Here is a 22,491-nt window from a genome sequence, read left to right as displayed (position 1 = left end):
ACTTGTTTGTGAAGATACAAGAGATGTGTTATTTGGGAGAGTGTATGTGCATGTTATGGTGACCAACATACACTACTGCTGATGAAAACCCTACAGAACCTTTCATGTGAGTCCTCTATCACGTGTTATAGCAGCCCAATTCTTTTTTTTTTCATGTAACACTGTAGTATCAGGAGCAATTGTGCAAAATTTTGTGGGACTGGGTTTTGATAGTGAAGGCAAGATGGTTCGTAACTAAATCACACTGACATGTTTGGTTGTTTTTTTCTGAGGAGCACACTGCTAGTTCCAAAGTGGGACAGTGTAATTAAAGCTAGGTTTATTTTTCTCTCTCCTTTGTGACAGACTGGCATCCTTAAAAGTCATAGCAGCTCATTTTTTTAACTATGGAACTTTGTCCTTTCCCTTTCCCCTTCTGATGTACAGGATCAGCAATCTGTTAGGTGATGTGCTGTCACTCAGATATTCATCTAGATTGGCCCTCTTGCAAACCACATTTTTGCTCTATTTAAGCTGTCAAATGTACATACATGAAGCATATATATACTGGTAGTATATAAAAGGAGCTATTCCACTTAATTGTGCTTTCAGAGGCACAGTATGGCACTGGACCTAAAGCCAGGAATAGACAGTGTTTCTTTAATTTGAATACAATTTCGTTTTAACCACAGCTGATTGACACAAGCAGTTGTTGTTTCAGGATAGATTATCCAAGTGGGTATTTGTTCTGGGTTGATACTGAAAAGAAATGTGGTTTGTAAAGCTAAATGCAGGGGTTGCCTTTGGACCCTACTTTGTGTGTTTCAGTGCTGTGAGGGGCTCTGGGACAATGCAGTGTCTGACCAGTCAGTCAGGTCGTTTGTCTGGGTTTTCATCTGCAGCTTTCCAACATGTTTCATTCTCTGCCACAATGGAGAAAGTAAATTGCATTTTGCTTCCTTAAATCATTTCCTTCTCTGGTTAACATCATCTTCCCTTGTATTTTGCTTTGTTTTCCTCTTACTAATATGTTCCCTTTTCCATCTATTCTTTTTTCCCTACTGGGATTCTGGAACATACTGTAACATCCCAGTACTGAAGTATGCAGTAGATGAGGGTCTTAACCATTGTTCTAGCCTCTTTGCATGCGCTTTTTTTTTTTTTTTCTTGATTGGATTTATTTAATGCAATATTTATTATTTTGGCTTTTGTTTTTTGGGGGGAAATGATCATCTTGTGTTTGCAAAGACTCTGGGATATGTTGATTTCTGCTACCAAATAAATGATGAGTGTCCTGTAATGCTGAAATGGCTTAAATGACATTACTCACTTTTCTGTTTTTCTACTCTTCTCTACTCTTCTCTACTCTTCTCTACTCTTCTCTACTCTTCTCTACTCTTCTCTACTCTTCTCTACTCTTCTCTACTCTTCTCTACTCTTCTCTACTCTTCTCTACTCTTCTCTACTCTTCTCTACTCTTCTCTACTCTTCTCTACTCTTCTCTACTCTTCTCTACTCTTCTCTACTCTTCTCTACTCTTCTCTACTCTTCTCTACTCTTCTCTACTCTTCTCTACTCTTCTCTACTCTTCTCTACTCTTCTCTACTCTTCTCTACTCTTCTCTACTCTTCTCTACTCTTCTCTACTCTTCTCTACTCTTCTCTACTCTTTTCTTTCTAGACCCAGTACAAAATGTGGTCCAGATCTTGGAGAAGCAGTACTTGGAAGAGAAGCGGAGTGCTCTGGAGGAGCAGCGGCTGATGTACGAACGTGAGCTGGAGCTGCTGCGGCAGCAGCTCTCCCCAGAGAGGCAGCATCAGCACGGCAGCGACAGACTCTCCTACACCGCCCAGACTGCACAGCAGAAAGTCAATCTCTGGACAGAAGAAAGGTGAGAATACTGGAATTAAAACAAAGGAATTGATAAGAACTGTAAAGGGTGAAAGATAAGGCTTGAGCCATCTGTCAGAAACTGATAATTTATTTTTTGTTGGAGTTAATGTGCAGCACAAAACCGGCCTCTACCAAAGTGTTAGCTTTTCATTTAGGACTAGGTTGTGATGTGTAACGTGCGTACAAAATCTTCCTGTTTGATTTAAAACAGAGATGAAATAAGAATATAGCTTTTATTTATCAACATTATAATGTTTTTCTTAACTAGGAAAGTGCTTTTTGAGGTGTTTGGTTTAACAATTATTCTTTTAGTTCTGGAAAGAAAAAAGGATAGCACAGGGAAATTTGTCAACTGAGACTGGGTCCACTAAGGAGTATTGTGTGTTGAGAGTATATAGTAAGAGCACGGTACTTTGCAATCTAAAAATGATAAAAAATATAGAAAATGGGAGTCTTTAAATGTTGTGTGTTTGTGTTTCTACAAGTAAGCCCAGCTTTAGAAGAGTTTGAGAACTGCAGAATAGTCAAGTAGAGTATCTCAGAGCTGTTTAGGAAGTAGGCGGCTTGCCATGAGGCTTGCCTCTTTGCAAAGGAATAGCATGGCACCTGAGTGCAGCCTTGGTGTGAAATCAAGAGATTTACAGGGACTGTAAAAAAAGCAGACGAGGAAGATGTGAGCGGAGTTTAAGCAGGAAGTGTGTGTTTGCATCTTGACCATGAGAGAAGCTTGCTCTTAGTGTCACTGTGGTGAGAAGGAAGCCAACTCCATGGAGAGAAGTTACAGGGGCAGCAACCAAGATGATTTAAGTTTTCAGCATACAAATGAGTATTCTGTCATTGGGTTAATTCAGCAGGAAGAATGACCAGATGTACTCACAGGTTTCTTGTAAGTTTATTTAAAATCTATTTTCTTTTAAAACAGAAGCTTCCCTTAGACTTTTTTCTGTACGTAGTGAGTTTGAGTGCTCTTTCCTATTTTGATTACTTTTGGTTTGTTCTCCACCATTAAAAAAAAAAAAATAATAAAGTCCATGTACAAGAGGAGTCTAGCAAAGGTAGCCAAGAGTGTATTGCAGCTTTCAAATTCAGGGTGTTAGAAATAGAACAGAACAGATCTTGGTTTAGTTTTTGTTCAAGGTTTTGCTTTATAATTTCTGCCCGATTTGGCCTGGGAAAAAAACCTAAACAAATAACCAACTGTTGACCCACTCACCAGCAATGACTAGAATGTTTTCCATGGCAAGTATGCGGAGAAGTAGTACTGTCTTTCAACTTTAATTAAAATAATTGTTTGCCCCTGTAAGAGCTAAAAACAGAATTACTGGGAACTGAATGTAAAACATTGGAGAGTCATTGTTGGGATTTGCAGGCTTTTTTAGGGCTGCAGAAGGGCTTGCAGAAGCAAGAACCACGCTAGTTGGATTCATTGCTATTCAGAACTGTTTTGAGCCCAGCAAGGCCATCAAAAAATCATTGATAACCCTTTCAGCCACAGAGAAAGGAACTGGGCTTGCTGGCAAGGGAAGATGCAACAGAAGGGAAAAGGAAGTAGCAGAAAAACTTTTTGCCTGTCCATGAGAGTTGAGAAGAAAAAATTGTAATTGTGATCAATGTCAAATTAACCAACCACCACAACCATGTAATGACATAAAAAATGAGAATCTGGAGCGGTATCAAGGCTAGGTGTTCTGCCACCCTCCTCAGTAGCTGTTAGATGTTTCTTAGGAGGAGCTGTGCTTTAAACAAGCATTTTTGCCTCTGGATTTCATGGGTGAATGCTTTATGTAACTGGTGAACTACATGAAAACTGTACTTTGCTGTGTTGTAAAAAAGAGGAGAATAAATGCTCCTTGTAGTGATTGGTAGGGAGTCTGATAATGCTTTGCTGGCACTGCCATTGAAAAAGCAGTTTTCTGAAAGAGATAATTATTAGTTTCCTGTCCTCCAGAAGATCCTCCTAGGTATACTTTTTATTTACTTATAGTTCTAGAAGAGTTTTGGGCTTCTGAAAAATGGGGCAAGTCTTGAATCATCTTAAATAAGAAAGCAGGAAAAAAAAAATCTTTGAGGGATTTCTGCTGTGAAAGCATGGCAATGTGGTACTGAGAGGGTGTTTACCAGCCAACTGGCCAGAGGGCAAGAAATGCAGGAAAAACTGGGAACACTGGATGTGAAGAATGCGCAAAAGAGCCAAGTGTCTAGATTGCACGAGATTCGATTAGTGCAGTTTTAGCAGTCGCTCTGTTGCCTTTGCAAATGAAGCTGAGCTCTACTGGATCAGCCAGAAAAATGAATGTGATAGGTATCAGATGGAGGCACGTGGTTGTGTCTGTCAGATCAGCTAGAACAAGTTGCACAGAATTTATTCCGGCTTTACGCTGACTCCGGAAGGATGGATGATACCTGACCATCTGGGGTTAAAACCTGCTGGCATAAATTTAACCCATTGTAACTTTGAACAAATTTATTTTGACGAGGTGAAGGGGAGAGGGGGGGCATGTGTGGTTTAGTTCAGCATGTTCTGTATCTGGCACTAGGAATGCCAGAGACTTGCAGTGACACCTCATGAGTGTCAGATGTAAGTTGGCTTAAACAATTGTTTCAGGATTTCGTGTTTAGTGAATATTCGCTTCATATTCATCCTGGTGAAGCTTGTCGTATGTTTTGTGCAATAAGAATTAAGAAATCCTATCTGAAACATATTTTTTTTTGCTTATGTTTCTGGAAAGGTGCTGGCACAGCTATATACAGAAAAACACAACTGTGATGAGAACTACTCATAATTGGTTGAGTTACTCATAAGTCCTCCTTATAGTCTTAAGCCATTCCTTTCTCAAGAATCTAGCTAAGACAAAATTGGTGTGGGAGCCTCCCCAAAAAGCTCACCAGATGCCAGTTTCCCGGATCAAGGAAGGGCCTGGCTGTAGCTGGGTCCTGTGGCTCTTACAGCACTTAGAGATCAAAGGTGCCTTCTGTTTCTCAGGCTGGGCAGCTGTCTCCCAGTGGTTGCAGGTGTAATGCACTCTCGGTGTTAAGTACTATTTAGTGTGTAATTCTTGACCCTACCTTTATTTTCTGGGTGAATCCAAAATTATAGCTGTCTGCAGAATGTGTCACTCCCATGGTCTGGAATTGCTCATTTAATCTTGATGGCCTGGGTAACAGAAGCAAGAGGCAGAGGGGAAGGAATTTTCTGTATAACACTGGGAGCAGATATGGAGGAAGCAGACTAAAAGTCCACTGATAGTAGCAGCTATTTAAGATCCAACAAAAACCCACCACTGTTGCAAACTTAGGCTAGACAGGGGAGAGGCACAAAGCTGCATGTTTTAGCGTGTTGAAGGCACTAAAATTCAGGGCTGCTTCTAACACTGTTGGGTTTTCACGACTTTGGTATGGTGTTGAGGAACCAGCAGAGCGCAATTTGAATTAACCAGGCTGGTTTTTGGGATATTTTGAAGGAAAGAGAGCCATTCAAGAAGAATTCTGTTGGGGACTGAAAGGCATATTAGCAGTTGTTTGTGGCTTCTACTATAAATACACACAGAAGATCTGAGGTTATCTGAATAAAGGCAAATAGGCAGATTTTGCTTGTATTCACAGCAAGGCCCGTAAGTTTACTTGTTCCTCCTATGCTTGTCTGTGATGTGCTGTATTTTATAGAAATTAGAAGTGGATGTGCACAACGTGTACCGTATTTCAGTAGGACTTTGCATAGAAAAGCTAAAAAAATCATACAGGGGAGTGCTGGTCACTGAAATATCTGAAGTTTGATCGTGAGTTTTATGAAGATGATGGGATGCAGTAAGTGCTGTTGGGATTACAAAGGCAGGCAGAAGAAGAGAACTTTGCATTTGCTCAGAGGATAATCGTGATAATTTGCCGTTTAAAAGGCAAACTAAAGATGAGAATCCCAGGTAGAGAGTGTATCTTAGTATCGCAGGTGGAGGTATAGTATGTGTCATAGCAGGTTTGCCAGGTGTTAGGTTGGAACAGATTTGCTCATACAGGCCTATAGAAACCTTTTGGAATTTTTCCAGAGACTGTTAACTACAGAGAGTGCACAAGCTTTAACCTGTGCTGATTCATCAATTACTGAAAAGGTGCTTTGGTCATATAGGACTTGCAATTTTTATTTTTTTTTTAAATGTGTACACTTGAGATGATTTAAGTATACGGAAGGGAGGTCTGGGGGTCTGTAGTACTGCAGAGCCCGGCTGTGACATAAAGCTGTGGCCTGCAGTGATTGCAGGTTCCAGCATCACGTTCTGAGGAAAAGTGGGTTTTATCTAGATGAAGTCTCACATGTTGGGACTGGTAGTTTCTGTGGAACAGGACTCCAGATTAAAGACAAAGACAGCTGCAATTATTTCATTTCTTGAAAGTTAGGAGTGTCCCTAGGGCTTTTAACAAATCATCGCTGTAACAGTTCCCGTTGTGCTGTGCCCTTTTATTTGGGCATTACTGTGCTAGACTTATCTCAACAGCAGTATGTTTGTTTAATATGTGATCACTGCTTTTTCTCAATAAAATGGTCTGTCACTTTCATGTTTGCTGACATAGTGCTATGCAACATTTTTTTTTTCTTGAACTTGTTTCAGAAAAGTCTTTGTTAGCAGCTCTATTTGCAGCTTTCCAATAATAGAAATAGGTTTCTGTCTATTTTTCATGTTACCTACTGCACCACAGGGATGAATTGTTTCGACAGAGCCTGGCTAAACTTCGAGAGCAGATAGTGAAGGCAAATACACTGGTGAGAGAAGCAAACTTCTTAGCGGAAGAAATGAGTAAGCTAACAGATTATCAAGTAACACTTCAGATCCCTGCTGAAAACCTCAGTGCCAACAAAAAGGTAATGACAGCAAAGAATGCTGGAAAATGTAGTTTTATGGCTAATGTAAAATGTGTAGACATACATAACATCTTATTTGAGGCCACAAAATGTTACTTTTCTTAGATTATGCATAAGCAAAATATGGGTACTACCTTACTTTAATAATTGAAAGTGCATAATTATAAATAAAAATGAGAACATAGTGTTAAGTATGGCTCTTGCTGTTCTTTCAATTGTATGAGCACCATATGCGCACGGGGTTTGCGAACAGACATTTGTCTTCTGTTGCTGTAAAACCTGCATTCTAGTTGTTTGCAAAAATTACCAGTTTTTATTATAGATGCCTATAATTATTTTTTTTGTCTTCTGGGTTTTCTTGTTGTAGTGCTGCTGTAAATATAATGATAGCAATTAGGATAATATGCTTGTCATAAGTGGTTTGATTGAGAGTGCTAATGTTCCTGTGTGAATGGTGGATGTTTGAGAAGGACAAAGAGGTCAGGATCCTCAGAGATGTATAGGGTATGCTGGTTTTGAGGACAGAAGCGGTATGGCTGGCACGCAGAGAGAAGTTGTATGGTCTGTATTTTATTCCTTTTTAGGAATGCAATTTGAGTGAAGAATTAAACTACTTTACATGCACCTTTCCTGCAGTGATTATTTTTTCCTCTGATTTAGAGGGGTGCAATAGTGAGTGAGCCTGCTATTCAAGTGAGAAGAAAAGGAAAAGGTACTCAAGTGTGGACTATCGAGAAACTAGAGAATAAATTGATTGACATGAGAGACCTCTATCAAGAGTGGAAAGAGAAAATTCCTGAGGTATTGTATATGTTTTCTGAAAGGTATCAGAGATGGAGTTTGTTGGGTTTTTTTAAGCCCTTTTAAAATGTTGTACAGATCAAGTGCAATAACGTTGTATAAGAAAGGGTATGGTACTGTGATATTTTTTTTTAAAAACAAAACAAAACCAAAACCCCCAAAATTATGAATAATACTAAGTATTCAAAATGCACATGCGTAATAAAACACAGCTATGTCCTATCCTCACTTGCGTTCTCAGATATAAGCATGCTGAGGTCAGATATAATCATGCAAAGGTAGTGACTCATGATGCCACTAAAGCTTTACCTGGCTTAATATAGGTGCCATGCAGATAGGCACAGGCTCTGAATGGAAGCAGCAAGCTGTATTAGAAATAAAATTACTAAATTGTGGTCAGTATCAAAGCTAGCAAGGATGCTGCTTAGATACACTCAAGGTGCAGAGCATAGTAGTGGGGTAGAACTTGATTCTAAAATATGAAATATTCATTTGTATGTCCCTCGGTCTTAAAGCAGTGAAGGAATCCATTGAAGACACTTAGTCTACATCAGTATCTCCATCAAAACTAAGCAACATTTACTGAGAATTTTAATAGTATGTTAGCCGTGGCAAATTAGCGTGAGGCTTGTCAAAAGCTTACTTGTTTACTGGCAAGTGGTGGATCTGAGGTTTGGTGTTCCAGAAGACATCCTCTAATATCCAGGTAGAACTGCATAAGAAGTATATCTGGCTGTCTTGGGGCTGATAGGGAGCACCTAAGTTACGTGTATCAAGAATCATTCTCAAATATGTTTGAACAGCTGTTGTGCCTTTGTTACATGCCTTGGACGGGACAATGGGAATCTAAAATCATAACACAGGGGAGGTCAAGCACTTCATCTGTGCCCGTTGAAGACAACGATGATTTTGCTGCTGACTTTAGTAAGAACTGATAGCACATCCTTTGAATACATTAATATGTCTGCCTGAGCCAGGATCGTCCTTGCCATGACCTATGTCATCCATAATGCATGTGTTCTATGTGCTACATAGAAACACGTAGGTCAAATGCATGTGTTGAAGAATGGAGGAGAAGGGAAGGAGCTGACAGGTCCACTGAGGAGTGCGTATTGTACTAGGAATCTGCATGAATTCTTTGTGGCTGTGTATGGGGTATTTGCCTAGAAAATGCTGCAGATGTGATCTCAGCTCTATGGGAGTCAGAAGAACACCTGTAGGCTTAAGTGAGAGTCATTCTGCATCTTCCCTTTTGCCCCTGTAGTGGTTCACAGAAGCTAGACCAGCTGTTCAGCCTGGGGGTGATTTGTCCTCTCATTTAAAAAGTGTAGATAGAGCAGAAAAGTAAGGTGAAACTTCTTGACATCAATGGCTACTGTGCTTGCTCATGGTAAAATCTGCTTTGTCTTGACATCACTAAAAAATGTAGGTCATCGTATTATTATATCCCATACTAAGGAAAGGATTGTATAATGTCTCATCTCAAAGATTTCATTTCAGATTTTCATATGCTCGTAGGATCTTTCTACTAGTGTAACAGGAAGGAACAGAAAAGATTGGTAGTGGCTTAAATTTTGTGCCTTGATCTTATACTATCTAGTTATTTGATTTTGTGTTCCCCACGCTTACAAGGTTTTTTTACGTAACTTTTATGATTTTTTTTTAAAACAGATAAGGAAGCTGATTGGCAAAAGAGGTGATCCTTTTTACGAAGCGCAAGAGAATCACAACTTAATTGGGGTGGCCAATGTGTTTTTGGACTGCCTTTTCCATGACGTGAAGCTGCAGTACGCTGTGCCCATCATCAGCCAGCAGGGGGAGGTAAAGCCACAGAGTCTCCTGACCTACCGACCCACGGGGGGAACACGCCTTTGTGCCTAATGTCCACTGATTTACTGGGGTTTTTTTTAAGAAGCAAATGGTGTTTAGTGTCTCGTTTCCCAGTGAATAAGTGCTATGTGTATTTTCTGTTTAATTGTTTACAATCGCTCACTACTGAAACAGTAGAATAAAATTCCTAGTGTCGATGTAGGGTAACAGCACAACTCAGCATGTTAAGGTTCTGATGTACAGCTGTGACACTATGCATTTTTGGTTGTGTGTGAATTAAAAAGGTCAGTTCTACATGCAAATAGTTGTCTTTTTTTTTTTTTTTTTATTCCTTTCTCCTTTTATTTTTTGGCTCTTTTGCTTTTCATTTGGTGGTTGAGAGCTGCATCTGCACACCTCCTAGAATTTAGGTACTTACCACCTTAATGTCCGTAAGTCCCTTGCACACCTCCTAGAATTTAGGTACTTACCATCTTAATGTCCATAAGTCCCTTGCGCACGGGTTCATAGTATTTGTCTTGCCTTAGGTTGCAGGACGGTTGCATGTTGAAGTTATGCGAGTCACTGGGTCTGTCCCAGAACGTGTAGTAGAAGGAGATGACTCATCTGAGAACTCCAGTGAAAGTGGAAGTTTGGAAGTCATGGATAACAACGTAGAAAGCATTCACAGAGCAAAAAAGCTCTCCTGCAGGGTAAGTGAGAACACAGGGAGAAGTTAACAGTTTCAGGCCTTTCTAACTGCAGTTGGTCTCATGTACTAAGCTATGGAGGCTACTGCTTGCATAAAGTTCTCTAAAGAGAAAAGAGAGACTTGTCTTGTTCTGGTTCAGCGTAGATCAGTCTAACTGGTGGTGGTTGCCAGTGGCTGAAATAATTTGCATCAGTTTCTAGTATATGCAGGTCTACATCATAAATACTGATGCTACAAGGACTGTCCTTCTTGGCAGACACAGAAGAGGAAATAGTTTTTCCGTGTAACCATCTCCTATGGTTTGTTTGATCATCTAATGTAGCATCTATGAGTGGTGTCTGGATTTCATTTCTTCTGTGATGAAGTGCTTTGTTCTCTACTTGAACTTATCAGCTTTCTCAGATAACACGTGTGTGGGTGGGCTCATTAGATGCAGGTAACTGCTTTCCTCACATCTACATTTCTGTATATGCAAAATACAGATTTCCTAAATAGCGATTCCTTAGAAAGCAATTGGAAGTGTCCTTTAAAAATTCTTCTTGGCTGTTGGTACCTTTGGATTAAATATTTAGTTTTTGAACAATTTACAATTGAAGAAGAAACAATCATATTTGTGAGAATATGTGTTTTGTCTCCTCAGGTAAAAATAAAAGAAGCAACCGGACTGCCACCTAATCTCTCCAACTTTGTCTTTTGTCAATATACATTTTGGGATCAATGTACATCAACAGTGGCAGCACCAGTGGTAGATCCAGATGTGCCTTCACCTCAGAGCAAGGATGCTCACTGTACAGTGACCTTCTCTCACTGTAAGGTAACTATCTTCATTATGAAGTAGTGTTACCGGGAGGATGGTATGTTTGAGATAAGTTATTTAGAATCTAAGCCTTGTTTTGTTGGGGAAAGAAGGAAGGAATCAAGTCATATGACTAATGACTTTTAACTATACTTTAGAATGACATATTATTTCACTTTACCACCTCTTCAAAATGCAGAAAAACTTAAAAATCTTTTAATTAGTTGGTCTTTTAAATTCAGATGTTATCTGTAATGCATGGGGGAAAATATAGTTTATATGATGACATCTTATTATACGTTTGTTTGGTACTCTCAGTAACTTAAAGATCATTTGAGCTGTGATGTCTTTTTTTTGGAAAGTTTCAAAGCACGAAAGGGAGCATGCAGCAGCAGGAGTTGCTGAGATGGCATCTTTCACAATTGTATTGACCAGAGTCGAGCTTTATGATCCCAGCTCTATGGTTTTACCATGCAGGTCGTTAATCGTTTGGTGCATCATACAGACTACTCGAGGAGATACAATTATTTCATTTGATTGGATGTGATTTGGTTTTGTCATTGCCAGGACTATGTGGTGAATGTCACAGAGGAGTTTTTGGAGTTCATTTCAGAAGGAGCTCTTGCTATTGAGGTGTGGGGTCACAGATGTACTGGCAACGGCAGCTCTGTTTGGGAAGTTGATTCTCTCCATGCTAAAACGAGGACACTGAGAGACAGGTACAAATAAATTACATGTGAACACTTCCATCAGCTTTCCAAAGGCTTTCTAGTACTCATGCTGCACAAAATATAGTTTAGTGAAGCAACCATTGTTTTTTGTGGGGATGTCTTTTTAGGTGGAATGAAGTAACTCGAAGAATAGAAATGTGGATTTCCATACAAGAATTGAATGAGATGGGAGAATATACTGCAGTTGAACTCCATCAGGCAAAAGATGTAAACACAGGGGGGATTTTCCAGCTTAGGCAGGTACGTATCTTTTCCCTGTTTTCTTATTCGTGCTTAAATTTATACTTAATTTTATTCTTAGTTTCTCTCTGTTTTTCTCTCTCCCTCTCTGTTTTTCTTTCGTTCTCTGAATTACCTGCTCAGGGTCATTCTCGCAGAGTTCAGGTGACAGTGAAACCCGTACAGCATTCGGGAACGTTGCCTCTCATGGTAGAAGCGATTCTTTCAGTCTCTGTAGGTGGTGTGACTGCCAGGTCAACCAAACTCCAGAGGGGCTTGGACAGCTACCAGGTAAGAGTTACTTTTTCATGTGTTGATTTGTTTTGTTTTGTTTTTCTAGAGCCAGCCCAACGTAGTTCCATAAAGGACCTTAGATATGTAATTTTGCAGTTTATATGTTTTTCGACATGTGTTTGAGGCTAATATGTGTAACGTGAGCATATGGTGCTAAATGTGCTTTTTTTTTGCATATAACTTTCCGTATAATTGATAAAGAGCCAAGTATGGTGTTTGAGTAGACACAAAGCAGCAGCAATATGGAAATTGGTTTTACCTTTATGTGTAATGGTGGTTAATAGTAGATTCCTTGCTCCGTTAGTTTCCCCTTTTTTTTGCATATAACTTTCCGTATAATTGATAAAGAGCCAAGTATGGTGTTTGAGTAGACACAAAGCAGCAGCAATATGGAAATTGGTTTTACCTTTATGTGTAATGGTGGTTAATAGTAGATTCCTTGCTCCGTTAGTTTCCCTCCCTTAAAAGGATGGTGAAAGTTGAGGGGGGAAAAAAAAAAGAAAAATAATAGAGAAAATGTCTTCTAGTGAAGATACTGTTTATCCTTTCAAAAAGGGCTGGGATGTTACTTGATCAGAATCAGAAATAGCCATCACTGAACATGAAAGGGCTATTCCATTTAGGAGAAAAAGTTCTGAAGATGTATAAATGGCTTCAAACTGATACTGGACAAATTCATATTGGAAATAAACCATGCTTTTACCAGCAATGGCAAAGAACAAGTGGAATGGGCCTCCCAAAGAAGCGAGGTGCCTTTTGTCAGAAGGGTTGCATTCAGAACTACAAGTAATTATAGCCTTGAATACAGATGAAACTGTAAAACATGAAGATGGGTGACAGTGCTTTTCTGGCACTCTGCTCTACAATAATTTTTTGAAGTAAATATATTCATTAATACTCAAATCATGGATGAGATGCTGCAGTCTGTAATGAAAAAAAAAAATCTGTTTCTACCTGTTGAGACTTTGGTTATTTGAATGTTGTAATCTTAACATTTTATGAATTTGTGGCAGAAATGTTTGTGTTTGTGTTTTGGGGTATTTCTGTGAGTTTCTATTGAGAGAAATGCATGTTCTTTTGTGTTTTACAAAATTTATTTTCTCCTACCAGAAGGAGGAGGATGATGGTGGTGATATGGATAGTTACCAGGTATTGCTGCTCTTGCTGTCAATCCTGTGGCATGGGGCACAGCTAATGCTAATGGCCAACAACTTTCAAATGAACAAGCGTACTGCAGCAAGCAAAAGCGGCTTTGAAACATATATATGCTGTGCATTTAAGAGGCTACCTGGGCTATAAAACATTGCTATTACAGTTTACCTTGTGACTTTATACTCTTGCAGTTTGCTCTCTTCTCTAGTACTCAGCAGTCAGCTCTCCTAACTGGCTACAGGAATTGCTATGTGAATCAAAGCCTAGAGACTTTAATTTAGAGTGAAAACAGTTTCCAGTGAATATCATAGCGAAAAGAATAACCACCTGCAGTTGCAGGCATCTTTCCAAACCAAATTATACAGCATAGGGGTTTTTGTGTGTTTTCTAAAGAAAACATCGTAACCTTTTAAATTGTGCAGTGTTCTGAAATGCTCGTGAGAGAGAGGGGAGGATGCGAGTGTGAGGGATACAGAAGCTTCAGTGAAGCATTATTTTTTTTATCTCCACAGAAACAAACCTTGAGCCTGGCTTTTTGTGTGATAACTAAATATAAGGCAGTCAGAGTTTCGAAAGCATAACACAAGAATTCTTTACAAGGCGACAAAGGGCAAAAAAGGGAATGTCTTAAAAAGTAAAACATGTTACAGATCTCTACATGGAAGTCTTATTTCTAGTAGGCAGCTTTACAGGTGCAAAACCAGTTAGGTGAGAATGCTGACATCCCTTAAGATAACGTTTCAGGTTTTACAGCAATCTCAAAGATACCAGTTAGGTACTAACTTCTTGCGGGCTGTTTATGCGCTTCCTGACTCATCACAGAGAAGAACGAGCCAGATTTTCTGTGATCCCACAAAGCATGATTGCATGACGGGTTTTGTTTGCATGAGAAATCTTTTAATTGCACTGATAACAGCTGCTAGCAATGGAATTATGTGCAGGTTTGAGGGCATACTGACCTGCCTAATCTTCAGGAGAACTCATGATCAGCTGATGATACCTGTTTTTTCCTATTCCATATGCTCTTTAAAAAGTGTGATTGCCGCTTCTGTGAATAATTAGCCTTATGGTGTATCATTCAGTTCAGCAACTGAGGCGGTCACATTTTTCATTTCTTCCTGTTGGAATTTGAGACTTGAAAGCAAATAAGCTTCCATTCATGGGTGATGAGGTACTTAATCAGTCTGCATGTCAATGGGGGGAAAAAGTTCTCTGCATCATTCAAGCTGTTTAGTATAAATTCTGATGAAATGATCATAAAATTCACTGCCCTTTAATCTTAATCTCATGGTCTTATAACTTCCTTTTCTCTTTCCCTTTTAGGAAGAAGATTTAAATTGTGTACGAGAAAGGTGGTCTGAGGCATTGGGAAAACGCAGAGAATACTTGGATGAGCAGATTAAAAAGATCAGCAATAAGCAAGGTCTGAAGCTTTAAGTCTCTGTTGTAAGTACTTTATTCCCTGTGCCATGAAAAGTGTATCTCACGTATCGTATTAATCTCTCTCACTGTAGAAAAATCAGAGGACGATTTGGAACGAGAAGCCCGGCTGGTTGAGCAGTGGGTAGGGCTGACAGAAGAGAGGAACGCGGTGTTTGTTCCAGCACCAGGCAGTGGCATTCCCGGTGCCCCCGCAAATTGGTACGTTCAGACTGGAGTGGTTAGCTTTTTGTACATGAACATTGCACGCTACAAGGTAAAAATCTGAGAATGTTTTAGAGCTTTCCATGTTTTCCTGTAATGCTACCAGTTACACTTAGCTGGTGGAAGGCGAGAAGGTCAGGTGCTGGTGTGAAGGGAAGTTTGTTTATTTAATATATTACATAAAGTACCTTTGATATAGCTTTCCAGATTTGAAAATTGGGTCTGAATTTAATGTAGTACTAAGTACAAAGTACACTTTTTCAAAATTCTGATGCAGTCATCCTGTAGTTTGACTCCTTTCAGAAAAGGAGTGATTCAAAAATGAATGGTAGAACATGTGATAATTTCTGTGATAAGGGGTAGGGAGAAAAGAAATTCTGTTTTTTAAAGGAAGTGTTCTCTTCCCTCATTTAATTTCACTTAAATTTGTCTTTTAGCTATGATCATTGAAACAAACGTTCAAAAATGAGGAATGCAACGTAGTTAGATTTGGGGAAGTGTGGACAAGAAATATGGCTCTGATCAAGCGTACACTGCTATCTCTGATAACACCTAATATCTCTTCTTCATTGGGTGATTGATGTCGTGATGATCTTTCCTCCCTGTTTTTTTTCCCTTATCCACCTGAAATGTGCTGTGTTCATACAGAGCAAAGTGTATTTATTGATATAAAGACTATGCCTTGGTTTGAAAGGTTGCTAACCTTTATGTATGACGTGACCGCAACCAGTTAATTTTATAAGAAACAGAACAGGATGTTTAAAACTTGTCATCCCCACAGCAACTGAAATGTGCCGGGTGGTGTGAATGAAGGTTTGGTAAAGCATTACATTTAGCTGCATGTGTAGATAAACAAAACATTGTCTGTGCAACATAGCTATTCAAATTAGCCGTCAAATTGTTGACAGGTTTAGTCACTGGTTATAGTTCATGTGAATCTTGCATGGAGATCTGTTTGCCCAAATTAGCTTAAGTAACTATTTGCCTTCCTTGTTGACAGTCATTTGTTTTGTTTCAGGATTCCCCCTGCAGGAATGGAAACACATATACCTGTTCTCTTCCTTGATTTGAATGGTATGTTGTCATGGCAGATTAAGAAAGCTGGCAGGGGAGAAATTAGTTTGGATCAGTAAATGGATGAATGAATGAATCTGAAATGTCTTAAGAAATCAAAACAAGTCCTGGCAATGGCACTGGCTGATACAGCTTGTAAAATGATTTTTCTTCTGATTCCATTTGTTGGAATAATTACCTGTAGAGGCTTAAACAGCTATTTTAATGAAGAGTGTATTAGGACCACAATGAGTGTTTTGTTAGAGAATCTAAATCTTCTCCCTTTTTGAAGGTATTTAGTTTTACATCTGGGGAGAATATTGATGTATATCCTTAAGAGAGATACACTGTAAGCAACAAGAGATTAGAGTTACCACCACGTTCAAGGACTGTTTAGGAAACAAGTCTGTAAGCATGAACTTGGATATGAAGCAGAGGAGGACCCACAGGCGTTGTCACATCCAGCACTGAGTGTGCTACTAGAGACGTTTATAGAAGCAACGTGTTAATATCTGCTTTAGAAGCTGCTTTTGGAAAATTATACACTCTCTTTCCTTTATGATCACAAGAAATGTTTTTCGTTTTTTTCATTATCAGCAGAGATTAGCAGACAGAGGATCAAACAGGATATTTAAACAGCTTGATGGATCATTGCACAACTTTTTTTTTGTTTAGCTAAAAGCCTAATGTAGGCAGAACTGCTTTTCTCAGTTTAAACATGCCCCGATCCATTAAAAGTGATTTAACTAAGAGATAAGCTGCTTAGGCTGACAGGTGGATAAATCAGAAATTTTCTTTCTGTGTAAGTTAATGTTATGAATAACTAGAAGTAGTTTTTAATTCCATTTAGGTTACGTGAGAATGCATTCAGGCTGAGTCTTAGCCTAGTTTTACTTCCCTCCTTTTATATGCTGGAATTGTCTTCAAAATATTGCATAGTAATAAGATTAATTAGGATTAAATGTATTATGAAATATGGGTAGGACTTTATTACAGCTTTGTATTACAATTTGCCTCTATATATTAATAATCCTTTGGTATAAAACTATTTCATTCTTTGCACATTTGTTTCATTAGCTGATGACCTCAGTGCCAATGAACAACTTATAGGTCCCCATGCATCAGGAGTTAACTCAATACTACCAAAGGAGCATGGGAGTCCATTCTTTTATCTGCCGATCATAAAACACAGTGATGATGAGGTAAATTGTTAGCAAGCCTCCTTCTTGACAACTGCAGCTTATGGTAACACTTTCTTGATGTGTTTCATTTTCTACTTGTATGTATTTAATGACTATTGTTCTTATATTTTTGTCTTAGAAGTACCATCTGTATCTAGTGCTGTCTTTATTTTCTGGCCTATTTATTTGAAATTTAAGAGGATAATGACTTGTTAGCCCTTCTGCCTTAAGTCAGAGGTGACAAGTGTTTGTTCTTCTTGGTAAAAGAGAAACTCAGCTGCTTGACTCAAAATCCCTTCTTCTTTCCTCACTTCTTCATCATTCCTCTTGCAGGCTCTTGGTTCTTCAGAGAAAACTACTTCATTTATTGTGCACGCTAGGCAAAGCATAGCATTTAAATAAAACTTTTTCCTTTGTAGTACACAATCAGTTTTTAAAATATAAAGTTTGGGAATTGTTGGAATTGAATGGTTCTGAACCTCTTTTGGAATTTGTGAACTTATTTATTCCATGTTCTGTGCCAACTCACGCCATTGCTTAAGAGACCATTTCCAGAATAAAGGGGATGCTGAAGTTGGAGGGGAGGCAGGGGGAAGGAAAAAGTTGTTCTGCAGGATGGGAGCTTGTTTGTTCTCTATAGGCCTTTATAACCTAATGCAATACAGATAGATGATTTGCCATTGAATTTGATAAACTTTTAGTGCAGTTGCAATAGGATTTGTATTCCTTCCTCCAGTCTTGCTTCTGCTTTCCTCTCTGCCTCCCTGGGAAGACTTCCTTCTGATGCAGCATTTGCACAATGCAGGGATTGTGCTTACAATTGTGTTCCCCAATATCTTAACACCTCTTTTATGCTGCTTCTGATAAACTCCTCTCTGTGAAATGGAGGTTTGACCCCATTTTGTTCAATGATGCTTGTTTTCCTTTCATTGAAGATTTGCTTTACTTCATGATAAATCACTGCAAATTATACCTTTTCTTAGAGTAATCGAGTCTTTGATTTCCCTTTCCTTCCTTGTCTGTGTAGGTTTCCGCCACTGCTGCTTGGGACTCTTCTGTCCATGACTCAGTGCACCTGAACAGGGTGACTCCTCAAAATGAGAGAATTTACTTGATAGTGAAGACTACTGTGCAGCTCAGCCATCCTGCTGCCATGGAACTGGTACTGCGCAAAAGGATTGCAGCCAATATTTATAACAAGCAGGTAAGAAGGAATTTTCTAGCTGTTGGAACAGGTGGCTGACAAAATGAGAAAAGTTGGTGTCTGTATATTAGAGACTTCTTAAAGCCACCATTTATCAGTTACAACTTACTACATGAGGATAAAACATTACTGCAAAATGGGAGGAAAATGTTAGTGATTGAATTTAGTGGCATTGTTTGCTGAGCACAGGGCTGTAAAGAGTACTTAAGGAATCAAATCTTCAATACTAAAAAGGAACTTACGTTCCTGAAAAACATGCTTTTGTGGAAAAATAATGTTTTGCATTGCAACCTTTTATCATAAATAATCATTGTCAACACAATAATTGCAAATTACTTTGTTTCTAGAGTTTTACCCAGAGCCTGAAAAGGAGAATATCCTTGAAAAATATACATTATGCCTGCGGAGTGACCTATGAAATAGTATCCAATATACCAAAGGTAAATTATCATAGAATCATAGAGTGGTTGGGGTTGGAAGGGACCTTAAAGATCACCTTGTTCCAGCCCCCCTGCCATGGGCAGGGACACCTCCCACCAGACCAGGTTGCTCAAAGCCCCATCCAACCTGGCCTTGAACACCTCCAGGGATGGGACATCCACAGCTTTTCTGGGCAACCTGTTCCAGTGTCTCACCACCTGCACAATACAGAATTTCTTCCTAATATGTACTCTACATCTCCCCTCTTTCAGTTTAAAACCATTACTCCTCATCCTATCGCTACACTCCCTGATAGAGTCCCTCCCCAGATGGTGTACTCCAGGTGGAGTCTCACCAGAGCAGAGTAGAGGAGCAGAATCACCTCCCTCGACCTGCTGGCCACACTGCTTTTGATGTTGCCCAGGATGCAGTAGGCTTTCTGGGCTGTGAGCTCATGTTGCTGATTCATGTTGAGCTTCTCATCCACCAACATCCCCAAGTCCTTCTCCTCAGGGCTGCTCTCAATTCATTCTCTGCCCAAGTTGTATTTGTGCTTGACATTGCCCCGACCCGCATACAGAACCCTGCACTTGGCCTTGTTGCACTTCATGAGGTTCCATTTCACTCTGGTAAATTCACTGAAAAGAACAGAATGACCTACTGCGGTGGGTGATACTGATTGGGAAGTAAATGGTCCTGCTTTGCTAAGAGGAGGCAGCTTGCCAAAGTGTATATCCTGAAGTTCAGTGGTGAGATCATGTTTGTCTTTAAACAGTTGAAAATGTAGGGACTCAATTTTCTCTTCTACTGCGTTTAACTGAGTTTTTGTAGTAGAGTTATTTCTGAAATCATACTAGTGTCTACAGAGAGACTCTAGAGGGTCAGTGATGTTCAGGTCAGTGAAAACAGGACAGTTATTTCTGAAATCATACTAGTGTCTACAGAGAGACTCTAGAGGGTACTTAGAGAGATGTTCAGGTCAGTGAAAACAGGATGAAATAGTGAAAGCAGGAATATTAATTGCTTTTTATAGAAAAAGCTTGTACAAATAGTAAATCTACTATAAAATTTATTTTAAAGGTAAACAAACTACTGGTCAAATGAAAATGTGAATATTCTTGTCACTGTGTAATTGTCACTTTTGTGCAGTAGTACTAAAAATTTAATCTCTAGGGAAATCACAAAATATCTAAGATTTGGGAAGGAAGTTATATTTGCTTGCCTAGGAAGTTGCCATTAGTTAATCCTTGACATATGTGATTTCAGGTTACATATGCTTTATTTCTAGAAGTATATTGACTACAGAAAATGTGCAAGACTTCTCCCAAGCATGACCTCCTCTTAGTTTGGCATCATTTACGTCTGTGTTGAAAAGTCCTAGATCGTTGATTATAATTAGGATTACTGACTAAGTTGAGGATTAACAAGACTAATTAATTTCTGGATTGAGATGGTCTACATAAGTGAATGAATACTTAATAACAATAGGCTTTAATTTTTAAAAACTTCAATAGTGTAACTTGTAATTTAGGCTACGGAAGAAATTGAGGATCGTGAGACCCTCGCGCTGATGGCAGCAAGGAGTGAGAATGAGGGCACATCGGATGGCGAAACCTACATTGAAAAATACACACGTGGTGTGCTGCAAGTGGAGAACATTTTGAGCCTTGAACGACTAAGACAGGCAAGGAAAAGGCACTTCTTGCACCTTTTTGAACTGGTTTATGAGAATTCAAGTAGAGTTGATTGATCTTTTAAAAATACTAAGCGTTGGTTGGTTTTTTTAGAGGGTTTTTTTAGTGGACATTGGATGGATAAATGTAAGGCTAAGTTTCTTCTGTGAAATACATGATTCCTGTAGTGGTGGGTCTAGTGACTATAGCTGGCAAGGGTGTAGTACGCAGAACCTGAACAGGCAAAGGCCAAAGAATGCTTTTCAGATACAAATTTTGGTGGTTGTGTGTGCAAATTAAGATTTGTAAATGCAAGCCCTGCTTGAAAAAAGTCTGTCCTGCTTGGTCATGTCTCATGAGGAGACCATGGCATTGTTTTTAATGTGTTCTTTTCTTTACACAGGCAGTCACCGTCAAAGAGGCGCTCTCCACCAAAGCGAGGAACATCCGCAGGAGCATCAGCACTCCCAATGTCCACAATGTAAGGACCCTTTATCCTCTGGTAACTTTGTACTAATGGGGCAGAGGAGTGCTCTTTGTGTGCTGATGTGACACGGTAAATAATTATTCTGGGCTAGGACTAACCAACCTGTAGGAAAGTTGTCATGAATGAAAGTCAGTCACTCGGAGCCCCTCCCCACCACTGTCCGTACTAAGAGATAACAAAGTTGACAGGAAAGTGGGAGGGTTGGTCTAAACTCTTTTCCTTTTTGGAAGTTCTGGAAGTAGTTCAGGATGACAACTACCCTGATTCAGATTACTTTGACTTCAGTGTCCCTTTACCTTTTTTTTCATAGTGTTAAGGGATAGTTTCTGTTTTCTGTGCATTTTGTATGTTCTCCCCTCACCCACTCATACAGCACAAACATAGCTGTCCTTATAAATAATATTAGGTGAAAAGAGATAGTACTAACAACTTTTCTGCTAAATGATCACAGTGTTTCCTGAAGGCATTATATTTTATAAATAAAAGCTGGGCATTTTGTCATTTTGCCTGTTGGTGTTCTGTAGGTATCCTGTAGCCGACTAGATCTTTCTGCCTGTGATGAAGATGATAAGGTATGTAAACCTGACACCAAACGCTGCACATTCTTAGATTATTCTTTCCCCCACTTTGCAACAAGATGTATTTGAGACTAAAAAAACAGGAAAACAGTGTTTTTAACAATGTGTTTACATAATGTATCTTCAAAATGCTGCACTACTTACATGTTTTGAATTAAACCTTCTTGTCCTTCTGTGCTCTTCCTATTGGAATTGTAGAAACTTGTATTTAAGAAGGGGGAAGTTATGGCAAAACTGAATATACTTCACTGAAAAACTAATTAGCTTCTAAACGATCCATTTGTGTGAGACAAAATTGCCTAAAGTCAGTAACTTGACATTCTTTGTTTTTTTTTAAAAAAAACCTACCTTTGAGTTTACCTGTTAATTTTTCCAGGTTTGCCTGTATCAGCATGCGTATTTATGTATTTTTGTTTCTTAGGGTTGGTCTGAAAGTCACCTAGATATATCTGACTGTTCTTCCAGTTATCAAGATGTATCATGCTACGGTACTTTACCCAGGGAGTCACCTCGCAAGAGCAAAGATGGCAGTGGTGAGACTTTAAAGTATATACGTAATGACAGGGTCTATGGGTTTTTAATTGCTGCATTAGACTAAAAATGAAATTTGCAGTGCTCTTTTCCTGCTAAATGCATTATCCAGCTTCTTGCTTTAGCAGCTAAGCGTAATCTGGAAGCAGAGGGGAAAGGGAGAAATGCATGAAGACATCCAGGAAAGGATGGGGTGTACAAAGAACTAACAGGAGGGCAGAAGAACAAGCTAAATGTGAATCAAAACAGTAGAAGGAAAAAAATATATCAAAAAACCAAACAAACTGACAAAAAGGACCTGCTGTTATGAATTTGAAAATGAAAATGCTTTTGTTAAAGTGGGAAGGATCCTTTTACAGGTTCTTTACATGATTTGGATATTTGCTCTGCTGTGTGTGTCACGGGTGCCTTATTTTCTTCAGGTCAAATTGTAACACACTGTTCTTGCTGAGGCAGTACAGGTAGAGATACCGCTGCAATTA

The 22,491-nt window shown here is 39.1% G+C and overlaps 1 protein-coding gene across 1 annotated transcript in view; it reads left to right on the top strand.

Annotated features, from left to right (window-relative positions):
- The window catches only part of LOC106887330 (kinesin-like protein KIF13A), a 128,389-nt gene that overhangs the window by 84,418 nt on the left and 21,480 nt on the right, over positions 1 to 22,491 (top strand). The window contains exons 17-36 of the mRNA XM_014940786.1: positions 1,660 to 1,870; positions 6,562 to 6,724; positions 7,385 to 7,525; positions 9,197 to 9,346; positions 9,883 to 10,047; positions 10,687 to 10,860; positions 11,410 to 11,561; positions 11,681 to 11,813; positions 11,937 to 12,083; positions 13,197 to 13,235; positions 14,562 to 14,661; positions 14,753 to 14,879; positions 15,901 to 15,956; positions 17,013 to 17,137; positions 18,144 to 18,320; positions 18,668 to 18,760; positions 20,272 to 20,424; positions 20,817 to 20,894; positions 21,425 to 21,472; positions 21,900 to 22,011. Of these exons, the coding sequence (XP_014796272.1) occupies positions 1,660 to 1,870; positions 6,562 to 6,724; positions 7,385 to 7,525; positions 9,197 to 9,346; positions 9,883 to 10,047; positions 10,687 to 10,860; positions 11,410 to 11,561; positions 11,681 to 11,813; positions 11,937 to 12,083; positions 13,197 to 13,235; positions 14,562 to 14,661; positions 14,753 to 14,879; positions 15,901 to 15,956; positions 17,013 to 17,137; positions 18,144 to 18,320; positions 18,668 to 18,760; positions 20,272 to 20,424; positions 20,817 to 20,894; positions 21,425 to 21,472; positions 21,900 to 22,011 (2,544 nt within the window). The remainder of the gene's footprint in view (positions 1 to 1,659; positions 1,871 to 6,561; positions 6,725 to 7,384; positions 7,526 to 9,196; positions 9,347 to 9,882; positions 10,048 to 10,686; positions 10,861 to 11,409; positions 11,562 to 11,680; positions 11,814 to 11,936; positions 12,084 to 13,196; positions 13,236 to 14,561; positions 14,662 to 14,752; positions 14,880 to 15,900; positions 15,957 to 17,012; positions 17,138 to 18,143; positions 18,321 to 18,667; positions 18,761 to 20,271; positions 20,425 to 20,816; positions 20,895 to 21,424; positions 21,473 to 21,899; positions 22,012 to 22,491) is intronic.

This window comes from Calidris pugnax, unplaced genomic scaffold (genome assembly GCF_001431845.1).
Source record: "Calidris pugnax isolate Ruff unplaced genomic scaffold, ASM143184v1 scaffold8, whole genome shotgun sequence".
NCBI lineage: Eukaryota > Metazoa > Chordata > Aves > Charadriiformes > Scolopacidae > Calidris > Calidris pugnax.
Note: the sequence above shows the minus strand (reverse complement) of the source record. Positions and strands in the feature narration are given on the sequence as shown.